The 22464-nt window shown below is 47.8% G+C and overlaps 1 protein-coding gene across 6 annotated transcripts in view; it reads right to left on the bottom strand.

Moving 5' to 3' along the window:
- Positions 1 to 9527: 9527 nt before the first annotated feature.
- The window catches only part of MAPRE2 (microtubule associated protein RP/EB family member 2), a 143793-nt gene continuing 130856 nt past the window's right edge, over positions 9528 to 22464 (bottom strand). For all 6 annotated transcript variants that reach the window (XM_037032908.1, XM_037032899.1, XM_037032891.1 and 3 more), the window contains 3 exons: positions 19354 to 19493; positions 14732 to 14890; positions 9528 to 12468 (listed from right to left, as the gene is read on the bottom strand). In XM_037032908.1, coding sequence (XP_036888803.1) covers positions 12394 to 12468; positions 14732 to 14890; positions 19354 to 19493 — 374 coding nt within the window. In that variant the 3' untranslated portion in view covers positions 9528 to 12393. The remainder of the gene's footprint in view (positions 12469 to 14731; positions 14891 to 19353; positions 19494 to 22464) is intronic.

The raw sequence follows: 22464 nt of genomic DNA, 5'->3' as shown, positions 1-22464 counted from the left end.
GTTACAACTGATTATGAAACAGCCGTCCAAAGACGGAATGGTGCCCTCCCCCAGGATGCAGCGAGCTCGCAGTCGGCATTGCCAGGTGTGACGGGCAGGTTCTGGCATGCGGCCAGGTGACTACATGGCGGGGATCTTATGAGGAGACGCACGCACTGGATGAGCAGCTGGTATAATGACTTCCGCGGCCCCTTCTCACGCTTAGAGGCTTTGATCTGGGCATTTGACTCAGTGCTTTCAGGGCTGACAGTGTCTGGAGCGCTTGCTTATTACATGAGCAGCTTGGAGTCATGTTCACATCTGGTCCATTGTGTGCCTGTGAACCTGCTAATAGTTACATGTGTACACATGGCCGTGGCAGGAGAATCAGCATTCTGTGTGTGTGCGGGGGGGGGGGGGGGCGCATTTAAAATCACTTATTATTTGGGCATTGACATTTTCTTTCAAATTTACATTTTCTATCATGTGTTAATTGGGAAGGCTGGGCATGTGGTTGAAAAAAAACCAAACAACCTGTGTGAGCTGGCACTTCTAAAATAATCGCTATATAAGACTATAAGTCAGCAATGATCATCTTAGTGATTTTACCACTGTGACAGGCAGCAATCTGGCACATTTGGTCAAGGACTATATCATTTTCTAATACAAGTGTAAGGTGTTTCTACTGTTACCACTGTGGTACACCTTGTCATTGTGGAACGAGAACACATTTTCTTTATAAATGTCTGTTCCCGCCTCCCCACCCTGTCCCATGTTTCCTGCCTTCCCAGACTTTGCATAACAGTTATTATATATGTAAGTTTAAATCTACAAAGGTAACCAAAGAGGCACTAGAGGCCAGAGTTAGGAGCTGTTGGTTCAGACTGATTTGGGTTCAAAACTCAGCTGTGAAATTCACTGTGTTGCTTAGTTTCCAACTTCCTCTTAGATTCCTTGGAACGAGATCCCAGGACTCCTGACATTCTGTCTGAGGCAGGTGCCGTGTGCAGAGAGAGGAGTCAGGGTTGTTCGCTGCTGGGCCTGGGCATTCGCAGGAACAAGGAGCAGGATGGAGGGAGAGAGGCAGCATTGGATGTCCTCCCGCCCTTTTCTTGTCTGCATCGTTGGCTTATACCTTGTCCGTTGGTTGGTAGGAGACTCCATGTTGGGGGGAAAGCACAGTCAGGCAGTGAGACCAGACAATCCGCAGCATCTCGGATGGTGAGGATTTTGATGTTCTTGCAAGGTAGTATTTAGCTCAAATGCTTCTGTGTGTCCAAGGTGAAAGAGTATTAGATTTCAAAGAGTTGTTGTGGCGACTGCAACATTTTCTATTAGGTATTTGTATGCCTTTCTTTATAGGGAGTCTGAAGAACATCCTAGAGAGAAATTGTTTTTTGTGAAGCGTGGCTCCCTTGGCATCTCCTGCCTCGTTTTCCCTCCTTGCTCTCTGGACGGCCTTACTCCAAGTGACTTGTTGACCAGGCCAACCAGGCTGTTTGCATTACAAGCTGGTGCTGCTTTCCCAGTGTGCCTGGAGGGGTCTCCACACCTCCCTGCTGCTGCTTCCCTGGCAGAGGCTCTTCCAAGTGCAGGTGTGAGTCCTTGAACCAAGCTTGCTCTGCTCAGTCTAGCCAGAGTGTATGTTGAGAGCTGGGGATGGCAAATTTATTTCAGGATGCCCTTCCTGTATTTGCTGATCCTATATAAAGACCTGGGGTTTGTATGGGTCTGCATATAGAAGGTCCCTGGATACAAAGAACTTGAATGTAAACTGGGTGACTTATGTTTTGACATTTATGCCTAATGATTATAAATTGTTATGTAAGTTTACTTATGGACAAGATAGCAAAATATACTGAATTTGGTAACATTAATGTTCTTATAATTAATTTACCATGGTATGACTGACATTTTAATTAGCTTCATTTATACAGGGGATGATAAGCCTTACAGTTCAAAAGAAACATATAAACTTCCATATATGTGATTATTTTTGTCAGGCACACCAAATCGTTGAATAGCTTTACTTTTCTTTGGGAAGATGTTGACCTTGGGTAACGGGGGAGGAATCTCAGTGCTATTGGAGAACACCTGCAGTTTGAACTCATCCATCTATGCTCAAACCACTCCATTTGACAGGCAAGTGGCCCAGAGTTGCAGCAGATGGGGGTTTCTGGAGCTGGGGAAGGGCAAGGCTGGCCTGGCCCTTGGGCTGCAGGGCAGAGAGAGTGAATGACCACCTCCAGGCCAAGGCTCGAGTGGGGGCCAGAAGAGAGGAAGGAGCAAGCCAGAGCAGAGAGAAAAAGTGGGCATGAAGCTAGGCCAGTAGGTGGAGGAAGTGAGGATGCAAGGGCAGGTGAAGACTACTGGTCCCTGGGCAGGGTCAGACGGCCCAGCTAATTGGGGAGCTCTGTGTAACCAGCTTACTTACATTGCAATAAACATGTCTTAAAGCAAACGCACTGTGTGAGAGATCCGATCACTGCATACTCTAACCTTGAATCCTTAGGGTCCCTGGGCTTGCCTATCTGGTTGTTCTGGTTTCTAGAGTTCCTGAAAGTGATAGGTTATCCCAAGAGATGCTGCGGATGTCTGAACTTGCCCTACCCTACCTTCCCTCACCAGTCAGATTCATAGCAAACCTCCTGGCAGGTCTCGGGAATTGTGGTTAAAGGACCATGCTGGAGAAGAGGTGGGACACTTTGGTCCCTTTAAAATTGGTTTGAAGCTTTATGCTCCGGCAGCTCAGTTGTATTGATTCCACATTCCCTGTTATCTGCTTTTACTATTTGGCCTGCCGTATGATGCATTTAACACAGGCCTGGGGTTTTCTTTCTGGGTGGTCCTTTCCATGTTAGATGGGCCAGGGGCATCTTCGCAGAGCAAGTCATTAATCGGTCTTGTTTCCAGTTTTCTTCCATCAAATGATGGTCTGCTCATTTTAATTTGTAACACAAAGAAGCTATTGAAATAGAGGAATGTTTTCATGTTCTCATATTAGAGCCAAATGAGCAAAACATTAAAGTAGTTGAAATAGTTTCCAAATCAGAAAAAGTCACATTTCTCTATAATTTTCCTCATTCTGGAGCCTATTTATGTATTCTGTGGAGGCCGAGTTGTGGTTGTCATAGAAATTCTTGTTTTAAAAAATCTATTAAACTCTGACATTATTATTATTTGTACTTCTTAGCAAGTCAAGATCTATTCAAATTTAAACATTTCCTTTAAAGTAATATCTGAGCAGAATAGGTCTTTTAATGTTCACCTCATTACCCTAATTTTTTTTGACCTCCGAACTACAGGATTTCTCGGGTTCTATTTTGACGGGTCGGGAACAGTCCCGAGTGGGTGGTTTGAAGATGCTCACTGTTTTCTCTTTGCTTTTCATTGGGTGCTTCCGCCATGGTTGTACAGAAGTGGTCCTGGCTTAAGTACTCCAAGTCTTTGCTGGATTTTGTTCCTTTTTCTCTCTCTCATCCTTTTTATTTCCTCCTTTCTGCTTTTAGACTTTTTCCCATGCAGTTTCCATGTATCGCTCTGAGCCCACTACTCTACCGAAAATTTTCGTTTGAAGCTGGCAGTGACCCGGTTCTTGTCAACTCCACCAGCTTTCAGAACGTATCCTCTGTGCCTCCTCTGCGGCTTTGATACTGTCGACCAATCTTCCCTGAAGCTGTTTCCTCTGGTTGTTTTTCCCTTACTTTTTTGTCCTTCCGTTCATTTTCCCACTCATCCATTGGCCAAGATGCCATCCACTCAGACCTGCATTGCTCTGGTCTCTGCACGGACCTTTCCCAACATCTCCTTGGCTTCTCTTTAATTCCTCCAAATAGCAGCCCCTCGCTCCAGGTTCTGCCTTGACAGCTCCCTTTCCTCATGGGCCGATTCACTCTTGGGATGCCATCTGCTCCTAGAGAGGGCCACGCCTCCTTATCACTGGTTCTGACCACTGGCTCCATGGCCACCATCCCAAGATTGAGACGGTGCGGGGCCTGTCCACCTCAGGACCTGCTGTCTGACACCTTCTCTCCAGGCTCCCACCTGGCTCTTCTCGACTATCAGCTGCCTAGACTAAAAAGCCTTTCAGTCTTTGACTCTTACTTCTTTTTCATTTCCTATATCCAGTTTCACATGGATGCCTCACTTTGTTCAGGGAACTCTCCCTTTGGGGTCATGCCGTGTGTGTGTGTGTGTGTGTGTGTGTGTTGTTTGTTGAGAATCACGGGACCACCAAAAGTAAAATTAGTAATAATAGCTTCTATTTTATCAGCTATCTACTATGTCCAAGGTACTTTACAGACATTATCTCATTTACTCTTTGAAACAACTCTTCAAGAAAGGTTTAGTGTACAGATTGAAACGAAGAAACGGGGGCTAGGAAGTGATGTGATTTGTTTGTGGTCACGTGTCTGGAAGTGGGCTGGCTGGGGTTTGACTCCAGGGCACAGCATTTTCAAAGTGTGTTCTCTTCCTCTTCTACATGGTTATTTGTGGAACCATTTTGTGACCTAAGAAGAGTTTTACAGATGTAGTAAGATTTTTATTTTTTATTATCCTGTTTCTCCTGCAGACTTATGTTTGGACTTAGTCCACTGACAAGTGCAATGCCTCCCATCTCCAGGGTAATTTTGAGGGTTATGGGAGGGCTTCCCAGCCAGTGGTCTCATATTTGTAGCGTGCACTGAAGATGGCCCTAGCAGTAAATGGCCAAGGATAATTGAAAAAATGAAAACACCTCTGACCCTCACATGCTTCTGGGGAAACTGTGACCCTGCCTGTAGGTCTCCTCCCATCTGCACGAGGAAGGGGCGTGTGTCCTGACCAGGCTCCTCGTGTCTGTGAGGACAGGGACTGGGCCTGGGTCAGCCACACTCCGTGTCTGCCCTCTAGAAGCAGCAGCAGCAGCAGCAGCAGTGAGTGGAAGGTCGCCTCCTCTGTCCTGCAGTGCTGACCTGACGCCTGCTGCAATGAGCAGTGCTGCCCTTGCCTCTGGATATCCTGTTTTATCCCGGGACAAAGCTGCAGGCACTCTTCCCATGCACAGTTTTGGTCTCTGGGAGATTGGCTTTTACCGACCTGTACTAAGCACCATGTCGTCAGGGATGGCCCTGATGGCTGACAGGGACAGGCCTGTCTGTCACTGTACTCACTGTGAGATGCTTGAGGTCAGGCTCCCTAGATCAAACGATGATTTCCTCCCTCTCTAGAGTGCTGGCCCCGAGGTCACTCGGAGGCAGTTTTCCCCCTTGGTCCTGGGAAAGCCCAGAGACCGACCTCAGTGCACATGTGAGGGTCCTGACTGTCCTTCCGGCTCCACTTTCCCCTGCTTCCTTCTCTCCCCTGCACTCTGGTAGCCTCGCGTACGTGTACCGTACTGCTTTAACAAAATATGTAAATGGCTTCACTTTACTTTTTTTCAGCTGGTGCACGTATGGATTCAGGATGCCTCTTTCTTTAGAGTCCCTTAAAGTAATTGAGGGAGCATGACATGATATTTTAGGAGGAGAAAGTCACTACCGACTGTTGTGTTTTGTCCATGGTTAGTGCTCTGCTTTGGAAAACAAATTAGAGGCAAAACCAAAAACATTCTCCCCTCACCCCACTGCCTCTTTTTTTTTTTTTAGTTTAGAAATTTCTTTTGGCTTTTTCTGAGTTGGTGTTAGCAGCTTTCTTGCTTGTATGCTTTAAATTTAAAGAGTGGTTACATTTGGTAATTTACCCTCTACCCCAATTGTTGGTGTGGAGCACCAGCAATTGAACCGACACATCTTTTCCGTAAATAAGTGTGACCAGGAATACACACCCTGTCCGTGAAGCAGCAGCCAGTTCCCTCTCTGGTTTCCAGGATACGGTTGCTCCAGAGGAGCAACGTTAATGGGCCAAGGGACAAACGGCCTTCCCTGGGCCAGATACTCGGAGCTGGAGTTGTGCCGAAGCTGCGGCCTCAGTGAGGCCCTCCTGCAGCCTCTTCCCTCAGGCCAGCCTCTGCCGGCTGTCATCCCCCTCCACCCAGGGCCTGGGGTCTCACCTTCCCGTCCTGGGAAGTGGGCACATGGCTCCTGGGCTGAGGACACCATCAAGTCCCCTACCATGCTATTTTCAAAACAGGGACAGGTTTCTTGAAGGACCCATGACTATTCTTCAGACATCTTAGAAGGCAAGGGGGCTCACATAGCTTCGTCTCCCTGCTCAGGCGTCCCCTCTCCTTCCCTCAGTAGGAGAATATGTAGTGGGGTACCCACTGAAGCAGGGGGACGAGGCGAGTTTCAAGGGAGCCGGAAGCCCCTTCAGGCACAGCCTGGATGGGCATGGCTGTTCAGGAGTCTTCTCTCTAGGTTTTCAAAAGCCCATACTACATTTGGCCCAAAAGCACCCATATTGGGCTTGTGGACACTTCCACACATAAAGTCACCCCCTTGTTTGTACGTGGAATTCAGCACAGTCACATAAGACAGTGGGAGAGATACTTCACAGCCGTCTGGAGACCAGCTGGGTAACAGTACCCCAGGGGGGTGTGCGAGATGACGGCAGTCATTCATTCGGCTCAGATGGAGTTAAATGGGGTTATTTCATGGTGTCCTGTGTTGAATGTATAGCAGTGCGGTCCACGGTGCCATTTTACACTTGTATGGAAACTGGTTACTATGAATGTTGTCAAATTAAGCATGTTTGGGGTTTCTTTTAAATACTTGGTGGCTAACACAATTGTGTGTTTTAACTAGGGATTACCTACCCTGGAAAGAAAGTCTTTGCTAAAACAAAAACAACCATAGGAGGTGTAACATGTCTGTCAGTTTCAAACATTATGTTCTCAGAAGAGAAAGGATTACATTTAAGCGCTTTTAGATACACTGTAAGTAGGACAAATACAACAACTGTTCACTCTGTGCTTATTAAATCTTTCAAAGGAGCATGCTTTTCATCCCTAAGTAAATGGTATCAGAATTTTAAAAAGAAAAGAAAGGAAAGCTAGAAACCCTGAGTGTTGTGGTGATGTCTTAGGTATGACTAGTCGGCACCTTGTGATCTTAATCTCCAAACCGTTCTCTCAAGAAAAACTGAAAATGTTCTGGGGTAAAATCATTCTCCTTCTCTGTTCCCCCCACCCTCCTTGAAGCTCAGGTGACAGAAGGTGCCTGTTTCTACAGGAAGGTCCCTGAACCTTCTGGCTATCTTTGAGACAGCTAATAAGAGACTAACCTTTAAAGTGATATCCTGTGGTCTTTCTCTTAAAAAACTTTTATGCTGGTTAAAAAAACTGTTTCCTCTTGGTAGGAGCTACATGTCATCCATATAATCAATAAATCAGATCAGAGGAGTATCCCAGTAGAAAGCTGTGAATTTGCATTAGATTAAAACTCAGTACATCTATGGGAACTTTTCATTACTTCTCTAATTTCAAAAGGTTAGAAATTAAGGCACTAGAGCAGCCAATTTGAACAAAACATTTTAGTGAATAAGATATATATATATATATCTTAAAACAATTTTAAAAACAACTTTAAGAGGTTATATTGTACACATAACCTTCAAGATCTAAAGAAATACCACAGTGTAAAAATATGAAGGGCATTTACTACACAAAAGGAAATGTGTACTTTTTAATCTCTGAAAAAACATTTAGGTACTCGGCTAGTTCCTACTGAATATTATAAATTCAAAAGTACATTAGTATATTACCTTTTAAAGACAATTTACACCCAGTCCTGACAAAATACACATAACCTATTTAAGAAATTAAAACTTGTTGTTAATTTCATAAAAGGGTTCAGCATTTTCTTTCAGAGGAAAAGGCATTCAACACATTAGCTCTAGCTAGACCTTGCCTTTTGGTTACAACCCTAAACTGAACACAGGAGGCGGCAAGGCCTTACTTATTAGCAGACGCACCTTCTGCATAAACCTCACTCCCACCAGGCATGGGGCCCAGGCAGGAGCTTGGGAAAGGCGGTCTGCCCTGGGGTGGTCCTGTGATCTGCCATCCTGGTGCCCTGTGGAGTTCTCCAGGACTCAGTGGATGTTAAGCTCTGCCTTCCATTAGGCACGGAAGCCAGAGCTCTTCCAGGGCACTCCCTGGCCTGTCTGAGTCCCCAGTTCAGCACAACAGGAGTTGTCAGACAGCCACGGAGGTGCTCTGCTCTCACCCTTGAGCTGTTCGGCAACGCGTGTTAGTGCTGAGAAGCTGGGTGAGTGAATGTTACCGGGGGACAGCAGCTGTACTGATCAGTCACTGCGTGCTGGCAGTTAGGAGGAAGAATATGGAAGGTCAGAAAGAAGTTGTATGTTTAATTTTAGAGAACTGTCATTTTATAACCCAAATTTCATGGGATTATATTGCCCCCTCCCCCGAGTCAGGCCTACCCCTAATGGCAGCAGGGATGCATACTATTTTAAGAGATGATCCCCGATTTAATAAAATGAAGCAAGCATGTCATTACCACTTCTGGACCACTAGTGATGTGAATCACACGTGCTCCCGACTGTGTACAAATGTCTAAGTGGAAGACCGGTGTTCAAAACCCTGGTTGGTGAATTCAACGGAAACGTACTCTGAGTGCAACATTTCACACCCGGGTAATGGCACAGACTTTCGCACAAGCGTGCCCAGTGGGGAGGTGAGTGTAGCTGGAGAAGAGTGGTAGCACCTTTGCATTCTGTTTTTTCCCACTTCTCTGCCCTTGAAAGAAGGGGGCGAAGGCAAGTGAATGGAAAACAGGCGCCTGAAGCAGGACAGAAACAAAACTGGCCTCTAGGTGGTGCTAAAAGCAGTTTAGGGAAGTCGGCATCCTCAGGGTGACCAGGTACCAGCTGAACCTCAGTGACCCTGACAGACTGAGGGTTTACCTGCTTACCTGCATCTCTGCAGGTGGCTCACAGGGCCAATCCTAGTACATTCCTTCCCTCCTGCCTGCCCTCACGTATTCCTCTGCCTTGAAAAAACTTCCAAGCTGGTAAAAAAAAATAGTTCCACTGGCAGGAGGTCACACTTCATCTATGTAAGCAATGTAACAACCAGAAGAGAGTGTGCTACAAACGAGTGGTGAATTTGGGTTAGCTTAAAACTCTGAATACATATATGGGAATTTTTAGGCTTTATATTCTGTTTATGTCTATAAATCATTCCAGTTAAAGTCAACAAACCAGAGGAGGGAAATACACTTGATCGAAGGGCTTCTGCCAACCACAGGCTGTTTTGCCGCAGAGCTCCACCTTGACCCGTCTGCCTGCCTCTGCGCAGTCCCCTCTGCGCCTCTGTCTCGTCCAATGGAGCAGGCTGGGCCTGCAGGAGCTCGGCTCGGCGGTGGAACCTTCCCTAAGGGAAGGGTTTCTCTGTCTGTTTTTGGCAAATATTTTTAAAAGGCATTATAGCTGCTATATTTGATATCAAATGCTGATCTGTAATTCCAGTTAACATGTTTGTTATCAGTAAAAAACAGACCACTCTCCCTGTGTAATTGTAATAAAATGTGAATCCACACAGATAGCCATACACACATGTTCACTCAAAAGGAAACCTATGGATGCAAGCCGGTTTTAACATATACTTTTTTTTATTAAATATGTAAAAAGATAACCGCAAGTCAAGTTATTCACATATTCAGAGACAAAAAGCTATTCTACCATGCGACAACTGGTGGGTAATGTAAAACGAATGTGATACATCTGAATAAGACCTTTTCATCTATGTCATTACTTATCTATATTTATAATTAACAATACATATGTTTACATTCCTTTCAGTTTACAAGTAATATATAACAAAAGCTTTATGGTGTACTATTTAGTAAAAGTAATTTGAATGCATATTAAACCTTAACGGAATAATGGAGATAGATACTCACCAGGGAAGGGAGTTATTCTCGGTTCCCTCCTGGAGTTTACTTCTCTCAGGTCAACAGGGTGTTTGCCTTTTCTCTTTCTGCTTTTCTGCTTAGAAGACGGGCTCTCTCTGCCCCTGCTTCCATCACTTCCTATCGGACACGAGCCGTGGGCACCATGAATGCCACAGCAGGTGTGAGGGGAGGCTACGAGTGAAGTCGGCTTCTGAGAGGGAGGAGCAGGGCATACACTGAAGGTCGCCTCTTGGCCCAGCATGACGATGCATGACCAGGCCATGGAGGAAGGTGAACCCTGGATGCCGAGATGGGGGGATGATGGGGTACAGCCATTGGGGAGAAAGGAGGAGGTCTGGCAAGTGAGATGGGCCTGCACAGAAGCTGGGGTGCTGTTACATGTTCCCCAAGGTCTCAGTGCTGTCCCGTGTGAAGCAACACAGTGGCAGATGTTTCAGACAGGGACAGGAAGTGGCATCTATAGCTCTTCTCTAAACAAACGAATAGTATGCTCCAAGACTCTGGGTAGGAGAATTAAGTATGATGACTGGGGGATATTATCTTTGCAAATTATCTGTCCAGTATCTTTATAGCTGACAAGGCTGGGGATTTAGGGAGCAGCGGAGTGGGTGGGTGTCAGTGGTGAGGTGAGGCTTCTGTAATTATGTAGGGATCCTGGGTGCCCAGCACTGGGTTTTCCTCAGCTGGCTCAGGCTGGCACCAAACTGAGTAGGACCCACTGACGTATAATCTTTATGGTGCCTCATAACAGCTATTTAGAACAAGGAAAGTCAGTGAGTGCAAGAGGCTTGGGGGGAACACGCCGCTCAGCAGGACGCTGTGGACAGCACAACCGCCACCTGCAGCCAGGGGAAGTCACTGCTGAGAGCTGGCTTCCGCCCGAGGGCAGGGAGCTGCTGAGGCACAGAGCGAGCAGGAGAGAGAGGGAAGGGAAACCAACTCCACGGAAGGGCCGTCCGATCCTGCCCAGTGTGTTGTGATCACCTCAAAGTATGAGCCATCTTTTTTACATGTAACTCAATAAATACCACTTTGCGGCAAAAGGTTTATTTCGAGACTTCTTTTGGTGGAAAGCTTCAGTGTGAGGGTTTAGAATTAGTATTTCATCAATTAATAAAGAAATGTCAAAGCTTTATGATACATAATTCAGAAATTTATTTTAAGCTTTTCAGTTAAGAGGGAAGTGGGGTGGGCACACTTCTTTGTTTTTGTTGCACCTGCTAAGTCAAGTAACAAGTTGAAGGTGAATCTAAAGTCAGAAACCAAGTGAAATGAATGTTCTGGGAGGGGATACCATCCGTTGCAGGGGGGAAAAAGAATAAAGAGGGAAAGATTTGGAAAGATACTAAGCAAATGTGCAAATCTTATTTAAGAAAAAAAAAGGAATGCTTTTAATTCATCCGTGTATCCTTGGTTTATGAACTGCCAAGGCCTAGCAAAGGTCAATGACAAGGAAGGTCGCCGTACTGAAGAGGGGAAATGCTCCATTCCAGAAGGTACTCGGGGTCACAGAATATGCTGTGCTGTCATTCCAGTGTCAACACTAGACCTCGGAATCGGCCTCCGACGCATCAGGCCGTCCCTCCCAGCAGGTGTGCAGCCGGATGCGGACCCCACCCCTCAGCTGCACACCCTGCAGTCATTCTAGTTGGAGCCGCCCAGAGTGGTGACGGGACTGAAACCCACCCTGGAGGCAGGGGCACCTGGACCTATGCAGACCCCTCTGGACTGCAGGTAACTGAAGACAGCTTCTTGGGGAGAGGGGCTGCCCACCAAAGAGGACCCTGAGAAAGAAAACAGCATGAGAACCTGGGTGCGGGTCGGGGGACAAGCAGTTAGAGGGCTGAGTTGAGATAGTTTTTGAAGACATTCACTCAAGGAAAATACCAACAACACACTGTGTGGCTGTCTGACATGCTGATGTGTGAACACTGCCGGGCCCTGATGTCTTAGTTTTGATTCTTTGTTTCCCTTTAAGTTGTGAGTACAGGCAGAAACTGACTCCGTGTTTTCCCCTACAAAACAAGTCACTGTCATTATGGCTTTCATATCAAGTATCTCTTTCCCTTTGTTCCAATTTATTATTTTACCAAATTTATGTTCAAAAGGTTAAACTTGCAAACATCAAAGCACCACAAATGTATGTGACATCTAGTGACACTGGGTTGAGAAATGTCAATATAAATACCATATATCAAATTACCATTGTTTCACACCAGGATTAAAAAGGGGGTGTTGGTGGTGGTAGTGGGGTGGGGAGAGTTGCTCTGGGAAGAAATGAAAAGAGCAGAACCAATTTCACGCAGCCAAGTGGTGAAGTTGAAGGTATGTGACCCCAGGATCTCTCAGGTAGGCCACCAAAAGGCCAACTGCTATGTGTCTTGGCAAAGGAAATGGGACCGAGTGCAGTGGCTGGCGTATGTATGCAACAGTGCGTTGATGTTACCGGCAGACTGGGAACACCTGGTTTCTGTTGAGCTTGAGGCCACACGTGTTCCAATTCTCCAGAAGAACAGTTCCCACGTAAAATGGAAGGGTCAAGAGCTGCCGGGGCAGGTCAGTACTCCTCTTGCTGCTGGGGCTGCTGTTCGTGCACTTGTTCCTCCGCCTCGGGCTCCTCCGGGTGGCCCTCCTGCAGGGCACGGACACGCGTTAGCTGAGGAAGTTCACTGTGTCGAGGCCCTGTGGCGCCCCAGGCCCGTCATCCCTGCACAGCACGGCATCCCCAGACCGTGGAGAACGCGGGCTTAGGAACCACTCCAGGCAGGGGCCGCCCTACTCTCAGGAGCCAGCACACGCAGAGGGATGGATGCCTTCGCTTCCCCGCCCCATCAGAGGACGGATCATCCCGGGCACAGTCAGCAGGCTTTACGTGCCAAACTTTTCCCTCTGTTTTGGAAAGAAATCTTCACAGAACCTACTACACATTTTCCTACCTTCGCTAAAAGAGAAAACCAAACGCAGCAACTAAAGAGCATCACAAGACCCACAAGTGAATCTGCTGGGACCCAGCAGAGCCCCAGGCCCCTGCGGGGGGTCGCCCTGACACCAGGGGCCCGCGGCATGGAGCTTCTGGCCTGCAGCCATTCTTCCCACCTGGTGGCATGCCTGCTCGGAAGCAGACCCCTGGTTATAACTTGTTACTCATCTGGGACAGGCGCAGGCGCGAGAGCAGCAGCTGTGAGAGAGATAAGGCAAGGAGAGGACACCGAGTGTCTCAGGAAAAGACTGCTAAAGCCACTACTCAGTCTTCATGACTGATGATGCTTTCAAGTATCCTGGCTGCTCAGGTGTCTGCCCTTGTCGCCTGCACAGAGAGAAGGGCAGCAAGTTGCAGGGTGCTGATATGGGGGCCTGGTGATGAGGAAAGGAGTGTGGTCGTCTGGGCAGACCCCCGTGAAGGCAGCCCAGGAGCCAAGAGCTCTTAGCTACGGCCGTCCTGCCTGCCAGTAGCTAGGAATTCGGTGGCCCACATCAACCCTGACTTTGGAGATCACCTGACAGTGTTCCTCATATAAGGACTCCCTATGGGGACAAGATGTGGCTCAAAGTTAGAATCAGGCTTTTCCTTCTGCTTGGGCAGGCAGGCCGTCTTAGTCCCTGGCGACTGGTACCCGCACGGTCACAGACAGACAGCAGCCACACCCTCAGACTCACAGAGCTGCCTGCACCTCACTGGCTTTCATGTGGAACACACTGGTGAAAAGAATAACCACAACTCACCTAGTGCTCGACAGACTACAAAGCGCCCTGCACACACAGACCACAGTGCCCGCCCCACTCGGGCTGGTGCAGACACCCTGCGAAGCGCGCTGAGCACTCTGCGCGCCGGGTGCTGTGAGGCCGGCGCTGTCTCTGGGCCCTGGCCGGCAGACTCTCAGGGCTTCCCAGTCTAGATGAGGATGACCAAGAGAAGTTTAAAAAGAACATCTGGGGAAACTGAAAAAAGTGGCGGAGCATCCCCAAACCCCAGACAGTTTCTTATAGTTCAGGAAAATTTTGTAGCTAGGATTTTAATCTTGCATGGAGTAAACATTTGGCTGGAGTCAGCTGGAGTAAGACAGAAAGTAAACTTGCCAGTGGCTTGTTCCATTCTGTGGAAATACCAACACACATGCAACTCAACCGCAGAGCCCTCAGAGCATCCGCAGCCCTTCCTCCCCAGGCTGGCAGGAGGAGAAGCCCGAAACCCCACCTGCCCTCTTGGCTTCTACAGTGCAGCGGGTGCCTGCCACGGAGAGTGAGGCCCCGCAGGCTCCCACTCCTGCAGACTTGGGGCGACCTGCCTCGGTCTCTGCGATTTCACCCGTCCCTTCCCCTCCTTGCTTTTCTTGTGCCTCCACTGAGCCTCACATCTGCATCTCCTCCCGCACACTTGCTGCTGGTGGGCAGGCCCTCCCCACAGAGCAGGCTTTCCAGAAGTACTCTGCAACACAGGGGTGCCCCACAGAGCTGGTCCACACCGGCAGTAAGAAACCAAGACAACCAGCTATGAAATAAAAACAGACCACTGAGAGGCTTGTGGAGATGAAAACAGCACCTGGACCAATTCCTCCTTTAACCGCACTCCCTCTGATCCTGTGTGAAGACCGAACCCTTACACACATTCTTACCGCTCCTCTGCTGGGACTACTGACAATCACTCCAGATTTGGCTGCATAAGCCTATTTTTCTGCACCACCCAGCCCACCCAGCCCTTCCCAGACTGATTTATGGTGCGTGTCCCAGAGACACGAGGCCAGTGGATCGTGATGACAGTGCTGCTCCTCCCGCCAGGAATCTCAAAGGCCCTGGCTGAGTTGTCATTCTCACTGAGGTCACAGGTCAGTGTCCTAGGGCACACGGGTCAGGGCACTGTGACCGCGAGAGTCACATGGAGGGCTCCTCACACTTACGTGTTCGTCTGAGGCATAGAGGACTTCCATGAGTCGCTGCACGAGGTCATCGTTCTCCTGCCCCTGCTCTTGGCAGAGCAGCTCAATCTCTCTCAACTTTCCGAAGTAGAAATCCCTCTCCTTCTCCACGCCCTCGAGGGCAAGTTTTAACGAATGTACCTGTAAGGGGGTGAGGGGGGAGAAGAAAAACCCCCAGATACAGTGTAAGAAACAAGCAACCAACTACGCCTGTGCAGAAAGACCCAAACATGAAAAGACAGACATGCGAAATGTGACCGATGTGCAAGTCCCAGGGAGCAACAAGGGGCTGTTGTTTGGAGCTTGAGCCTGGGCCAAACGTCCAGCCTCAGCAGCACACTGGTCTTTCCCTTCAGCCGACTGCGTGTTTATTAACCGGGGTCAGAGGGACTGTTCTGCTGGATGCCGTGCATCGGGCTGAGTGAGCTTCCCTCTCCTGCTCACATGGGCCAGACCCATCTTCCTCCCGGCCGGCCCGTCCTCCGCAGGGAGGGGAGCTGGTGGCCTGAGAGGAGGGGTCGCAGGGAAAGGAGAGAGGCTGTCCCTGTGGTTACTTCAGATGTGTTTTGAGGGCACTTCTGGCTCCACATCGCCTGCACTGAGTCACCCTTAGTTTCGGACCCCTTCAGAGATGTTGCTGAGCCAAACTGGACACATGCTGTTTGCCGCGAAACTGGATCCTGTCTACATAAGGAAAACGGGGGGAGACGAAAAGCCTGGCTGAGCCGCCCTTAGTTTTTCCAGGTCTGGCTCTGTGGAAGATTCTCACTGGAAAGGCAAGAAGAGGTGGAAGCTCCATTCCCACAGCAAAATAGCCCTCTGCCCCGTTCCTGGCCCGGGGTTGCAGGTTTGAGGCCGTGCAGCCTCTCCCCGTGGTCACAGACACAGTGCAGCAGAGGGAGGGAGGCGACGGTGAGGCAGAGCCCGACGGTGCCATCACCTGGGTGGAAGGACACTGAAGGGGGTGGAGACACCTGGGCTCGGCTCCCAGGCAGCGACAGGCAGGCCCCAGTGATCACCGGTTCCTGCTCTGAGACTCCTGCAATTTTTCTTTGGCCCTTTATGTACTTTATGCAAAGACTATTCTTTAAAAGGTAAATTAAGTCCTTCATGGCCCTCTGCAAGTGAAATCTTTTTCAGTATATGAAAAAACACCCTGTAACAGAATTTCCAAGAATTACTTTGGGGGTGGAAAATTTTCTTCTTTTCCCAGTAACTGTGGGCCTTTGTACCTGCTGTGTATCAGCCTGGAATCAGTACTGAGCACAGGCAGGATGCATCCATTCTCACACACCTGGCAGACCTGTGCCCGACCTGTAAGACGCGGGGCAGGGAGTTCCCCTCACTGATGCCCACAGAGCTGCTTGCTGAGTAAGTAGCAGTGTGTCCGTTCACTAATGTTTAACTCATCTCTCATAATACTATTGCTTGGATGTTGGTAAAAACTGAAGGCAACCAGCAGCCTCAATTCCAGGAAAAAGAAACCTGCCTTTATTCTAGAAATCCTTTCTTGCTTTCACACAAACTACCCCCTCCCCAGGCTTGGCCACAGAAGCCATGCGAGGCCTGCAGTGGTGCCAGCGGGCGGATCCGCAGCAGTTTAGGTGTCTGCCCGGTCCCCCTCCGCAGGCAGGCAGGGTCTCTGGATACATGTGCACGTAAATGAGGTTTGTCTGTCTCTTGCTTCAGCTGCAGGATGAGCAAAGAGCTGAGGCTTTTGTATAGACCCAACCCAAGCCAGCCTTTGGTGGTATTCCAGACGCATTAGGTAATAGATGCACAGCTATAAACATTCCCTAGTAAAAACCAACAGGAGCTAAATTATATGATGAAAGATCAATTGGCAACCGAAGTCCGTGCTCACAGTCCCACTCATAAAGCATGATGCCTCTCTGCCCCCTTACATGTCACAGCGGAAGCCTCGGTAGTAGAGGGGTGCTGGGGATGGAGCCTCGAGAAAGTCGAAGGGGGAGAGAGAAGGAAAAGCTCTTTTCCCACAACCCCTCACCAAGGGGCCAAGTCCCCTGAACACAGCAGGGACTCCACCCCACCGCCTATTTGCTAGCTCATTCTCCAGAAACGGCCCCTACTTACTCTAGTGGTGCCTTTTGATTTATTTCTATCAGTGGAATTGTCTAGCACAGCGCTACTTTATAGTCTGCCGTGGGAGACTGCCTGAATGAAGGCACGGGCCAAGTCAACAAGAATTCTTAAAGTTGATGGCACTTGTCACTTTCTCTGTTACTACTGTAATTCCCTCCTCAGTCTGGGCGTTTTCACTCCACCATTCTTTGTCCTGGTGTCCTCACTTCTCACACAGCGAGCCATGCCTGTGTGGCTCCCGACCAGTTTCAGGGGGTACCCTGCAGGCTTCAAGGACAGAATGTGGAGGGAACAGTAACAGTTAACCACAGAAACGCCCGGAGAAAGAGCTCACTGAGTAGATGTTGAATGAAGCCTTGAAATTCAGGGTATGTATGACCTTGGTGGGGGGTCCCAGGCACACTCCTCCTCTGACTTAATGAGTCAGGGGGCAGGCGCAGGAGTGAATCCTTTGGCAGTAAGGAAAGAGTTACCGAAAGGAGGAGGAAGACCACTGGGGTGTTCCTCTCTTTTCTCACTCTGTCTTCTCTAGAGTGGCATTTCGGATGGCAGGGCAAGGCCTGGGTCCCCAAAGGATGTGGGGCTCTTTGACTAGAGGGCAGTGGGGCCGGCTGGCTAAGGATGTAAGGGAGAGGGGGCAGGAAGGAGGAGGGGTTTTCATGTGGTCACACTTTGGGTTGGAGGGCTGGGAACCTGGGTGTGGTGGAGGATGAGATAATCAAGATATTAAAAGAATGGGAGTTCCTAAGGATAAAAGAGCTGTAAAATCTACAGCCCCACGCCCTGTGTGTCCAGCCCCATTTGCCTGCAGCCGAAGCAGGTGGCCCAAGGCTCGCTGTGGCTTTCAGAATTGCCTTTCATCCCAGAATGAGAAGCATTACTGGAGATTTGCTATGGGCTCAAACTGGGACTCAGCAGGTAAGGTGAACATTCCACAGTTTCTAAATCAAAGTCCAGTCCACTGATGACTTGCAGTTTAGCCTTTTTCATCAAAGTGATCAGAATTGTAAAGGAACACCCTACTCAAGCAACTGCCTGCTTTAAACTAGGTTCGTGTTTGCAGATATACAATTACCTCAAAAACCATTTCCAGACTCTTGCTGGCTCATCAAGAATCAGATTAATCACTGGGAACGGCCCAGCGACCTGCTGGGAACAGCCTGGGGACCTCCAATAAAGGCTCTGCTCCCAGTGGTGGGAGGAGCCAAAATGAAAGACCCTCCTCCCAACTCAGGCGTGGGGTGCAAGGCTTCTGCAGCAGGCCCTTCCCTACCAATTATGTTTTCACTTTTAAACTGTTTAACACCCAAACTCGAGAGCTCTCAATTTCCTGACCTCAGCTCAGGCCTAGCAACCATTTAAATGTCTGTCTGAATATGGGAAAAATATTTTATTTGAAATAAAGTTCTAACCCCTACCTAACAGGAAAAAAAACCTACCTATAGTTTTTGTGTGACTTAATATAGGCAAAATTAACTATTGTTAGCTAGAAAGCATAGCTAAGCTTTTATATCGAAAATTTCAAAGGCAATACAGCTAGATTTACTGCAATCATGAGTATTACTGTATTTTGCTCTGTATAATGCCTACTTTTTTGTCCAAATTTTTGAGGTAAGAATAAGGATGCACATTATGCATGGGTAGTACTAACTCCATATCTATCTAAATGTTGTTAACTCTTTTTAAAATTTCTTATATGATAACATATTAAAAGATAAATGCTAAAATTCCTTTGTAATACAGAAAACAAGTATCTAAATATAAATAAATAAGTAAGTAAATAAATAAATAGGAAAGATTTTTTCCCCTGAAAGTTTGGGCAAAAAATGTGTGTGCACATTACACAGCAAAATATGGTAGACAGAAAGCAAGTTCTACTCAGACACTGTGGACTCTCTAATCACCCCAGTACTGGGTGCAGGGCCTCTGTGGTAACAAATTTCGGCTCTTGTGGGAAGTGTTAGGGCTTTTGCTTTTGATTGCGTCATCACCTACCCTGCACAACTGCTGTCTGAAAATCCTGAGGGGAGGGGAGGTCTCTTTCTTGCTACCATTATGTGATTAGCATCAAGCCCAGGCTGTCACAAAGAACAAGCCTAACAACTGAAAAAAAGAAAGGAGGAAGGGAGACTTTAACTTAAAGTCTTTAACACCATCTAGACTGGCCAGAAGTGGACCGACAGGCCACAGTCCAGACTGTAGCTCACTATACAGGCTCTCAGGTGTGTGGAGGGGAGGCTGGCCTGCAAGCCTGCATTTACCTGGGGCAGAGTCATTTGTTTTTCTGTCTTAATGTAGCTTTGAGATTTGTGACTAACATCTTCATTCATAATGAGCCACTGACTTCACCTGCTTGAACGATTCCTTATATTCGTACTTCCTTGCAACCACTGATTCTGCTTCGCCTTCCCCCCCAGAATTATCCCGGGCCTCCAGGGTTTGCTCCCTCTCCTCTCACCCCTGTCACTGCTCCCAGACACAGGGCTGGGGCGAGGAGTTACCTGTTCATTAAGCTGTATGACCTGTGTTTCCAAATCTTTATCAGATTTGGATGCTGAACTGCTGGATGAAGCCCTTTTGGCTGATGATGGACGAGAAGGTGTGGATCCTGGTTTAGCTGCTGGGCTTGATTTAGCTGCACCTGAAAGTAGACAGGATAGATTATAAATAATGGCAATACTAGAAATGCTTTTTAGACACAGAGCAAATCGAGGGTGCAGAAGGGGTCCGCTAAAGTGTATGAGAGAGACGGCCAGCGGTCCCTTCCCATCTCAGAAGTGGAAGTACACGCAGAAAGAGCACATGACAAAATGCCGGTGTCATTCTGGGGAATTTATTTAATCTCTCTGAGCAGTCTTTTTTCCCCTTCAAGTAACATGAGATTAATGCAGTTGTCCTTTCTTCCTCCAGAGAGAGAAGAGTAACAGGCACAAAGGAATTTTAAGTTTTTCCTAAAAGGAAAGGATTTTTAGGTTAGCTTAAAGCAGCACCACAGTTCAATTTCTAATGGACAAGAAAAAACATCTTATGCTAGATTAATACTTTAGAAGAAATGTTAATACGAATACATGGTTTTTATTTTTAAATATATTTCCTGGCTTTAATCACTGAAAGAGCCTGGGAACGACTTCTCCATAGCTGTGAGCACTCCTGGTGCCCAAGTCCTGGCTTCTACATCTTATCCTGCAATAAAAGGGTTACTTGAGGAACGGCTGATTCCAGGGGTGGGGCAGGGAAAGTGCAAGGTCAGCCTGGAACATTGTGTGTGAAAGCAAGGGTGTGCTTAAGGATTGGTGTCAAAGGACACAGGGGCTAGTTTGAAGGGGCGCCTGACTATCCACACCTTGGAAGGTTTGCACACCAAAAAAGAAAAAAGGCTGTAACGTAGTGTGAGGCACCGATTAAAAGTGTAGTCCGTAATTACTGGGGAGGGGGAAGGGACAGGTATAAAGATCGCTATAGAATGCTGAAATTAAAAGAAATGTTAGAACTAGAAAAACCACAATTCTGCAACACTCTGACTTGGGAAGGTTTATCGATGGACCCTCCAACATTGAGATGTTTCTGGGAACTAAGAAATTCATGTGTCAAGGTATTACCCTGTAAGTTACTTATTATAAAGGGAAAAAGATACTCATTTACAATGGGGAGATCTGGGGATGAGCACCCTAACCTAGTGGTTCAACAGCATTGCTAATAATGCTGTAAGTTTTTTTGTTTTTTGTTTTTTAAAGCCACTGATTTCAGGTACAACCTCACCTACCTGGAGCTTGGCTCATGATAAGCTCTCTCGGTATCTAGGACATGGCACAGACACAGGAAATGACCTCAGCGCCAGAACAGAAGGGACAAGGTATATGCAGTGAAGCTGATGCACTTCGCAGATGAACAAATTCAGGGTCACTCTTGGGGCCCACCCATTCCATCTTGATTCTGAACACAGCTCTGACCAGGTGGCACCTCCGTCTGGTGCAGCTGCTCCCCCGGGCGCTCCCAGTGGCCCCGCCCCCCCACAAGGCTCTTGGAGGGCAAGGAACACGGCCCGTCCAGCTCTGCATCACCAGTGCTGACCACAGCGTTTGGCTGAACATGTATTTGTTGAAGGAACAACTGTTTGATTAAATACATGAGCATGTAAATAAAACCTTGGTTAGATGGTTTACGATTTTGCAGTTTATTTCCAACTTTGCAGTTTATCAGTACCCACAAATTAGAAAGAGGCAAGTGTTATAAAGGCTAAGTGTGCTGACAGCACTGCTCAAATTTCAAACGCTCTTAATTACAATGTAGGAAACAGGAAGACTGTAAAGTGTAGACTTGTGTGTCTGCGTGGTGCCCGGAGTCATGAGTTATAGGAGCAAAGTCATACATACCCTCCAGGAGCATCGACAGCATCCTACCCTGATATATTTTGAAATAAGAACGATTAAATTGGGAGCGACTTAAAACCGTTTCGAGTTCAGAGGGTAACTAACTGTTCCGTGGAGGGAGCACCTGTCTCACCCTTGCACGAGAACATTCCTGAGGCCTCTAGAGAGGCGCTGTTCTGCTTTGTGATTCATGTACGGGGTCCTCTGTCTCTGTAGAAGCCCGTGGAAAACGCTGCTGGAGCGATATGTCCAGGACCACGGATATCTCCAGACCAGCGATGTCTCCAAGTAAAGGGCAAGCCAACCAGGGGAGGAGACAGTGTGGAGCGGGCGAGAGAGGCAGGGCGAGAACACACTGACCTGGCAAAGGGCCTTCTCCTCGGGGAGCCACCTTTGAAAAATCAAGTTACTTCAGACCTTTCTATAAGCAATATGTCATACTTTAGTATAAGAACGCCTCACAGAAAGCAGATCAAAGGCTGTCTATGATCAACGCGTCTCATTTACTAAAGATACTAATGAAGTGCCATGAGCCACGCCATGGACTTGGAGATGCCTGCTCTCCAGGGGCTCGGGGCCTTATAGGAGGTTAAGGCATCTAAGCAGCCATGGCGCTGGTCAGTGTTCTCAGGAACAAGAAGTGTTCTACACTGCATGACCAGAGCATGCAACTCGGGTTACATTTTGCCTGCCCTCCTCCCCTCCTCTGAGTGACTAAGTCTCCCCCCGGACCTCAGACACCACTGCTCTGGGAAGCCACAGTGTACAGTACTGCCTTGGCTTGCTGTACTTTCAGGTACCCACAGTCAACTGCTGTCGGAAATATTAAATAGAAAAATCCCAGAAACAAACAACGAGTAAGCTTTAAATTGCATGCTAAGTAGCATGATGAAGTCTTCTGCCATCCCTCCCGTCCCCCCGGGGATGTGACTCATTCCTTTGTGTAGTATCTCCACGCTGTATCCACTTTCCACCCCAGAGTCACTCAGTGGCCACCTTGGTTATCAGACAGATTGTTGTGGGACTTACGTTCAAGAAACCCTTGTTTTACTTAATAATGCCACAGTCATTTTACCAAGAGTCAACTTTTACCACAGTATATTAATTGTTTTATTTTATAATTAGTTATTAATTCTTACTGTGCCTAATCTGGGAATTAAACTTCACCACTGGTATGCAGATAGAAGAGACACCGTATACACGGGATTCAGTACCCTCTGGGGGTCCTGGAATGTATCCCCA

The sequence above is a fragment of the Sturnira hondurensis genome, unplaced genomic scaffold, assembly GCF_014824575.4.
Source record: "Sturnira hondurensis isolate 20B ecotype Veracruz unplaced genomic scaffold, ASM1482457v3 Scaffold0001872, whole genome shotgun sequence".
NCBI lineage: Eukaryota > Metazoa > Chordata > Mammalia > Chiroptera > Phyllostomidae > Sturnira > Sturnira hondurensis.
The sequence above is the reverse complement of the archived record's forward strand: the minus strand, read 5'-3'. Positions and strand labels throughout refer to the sequence as shown.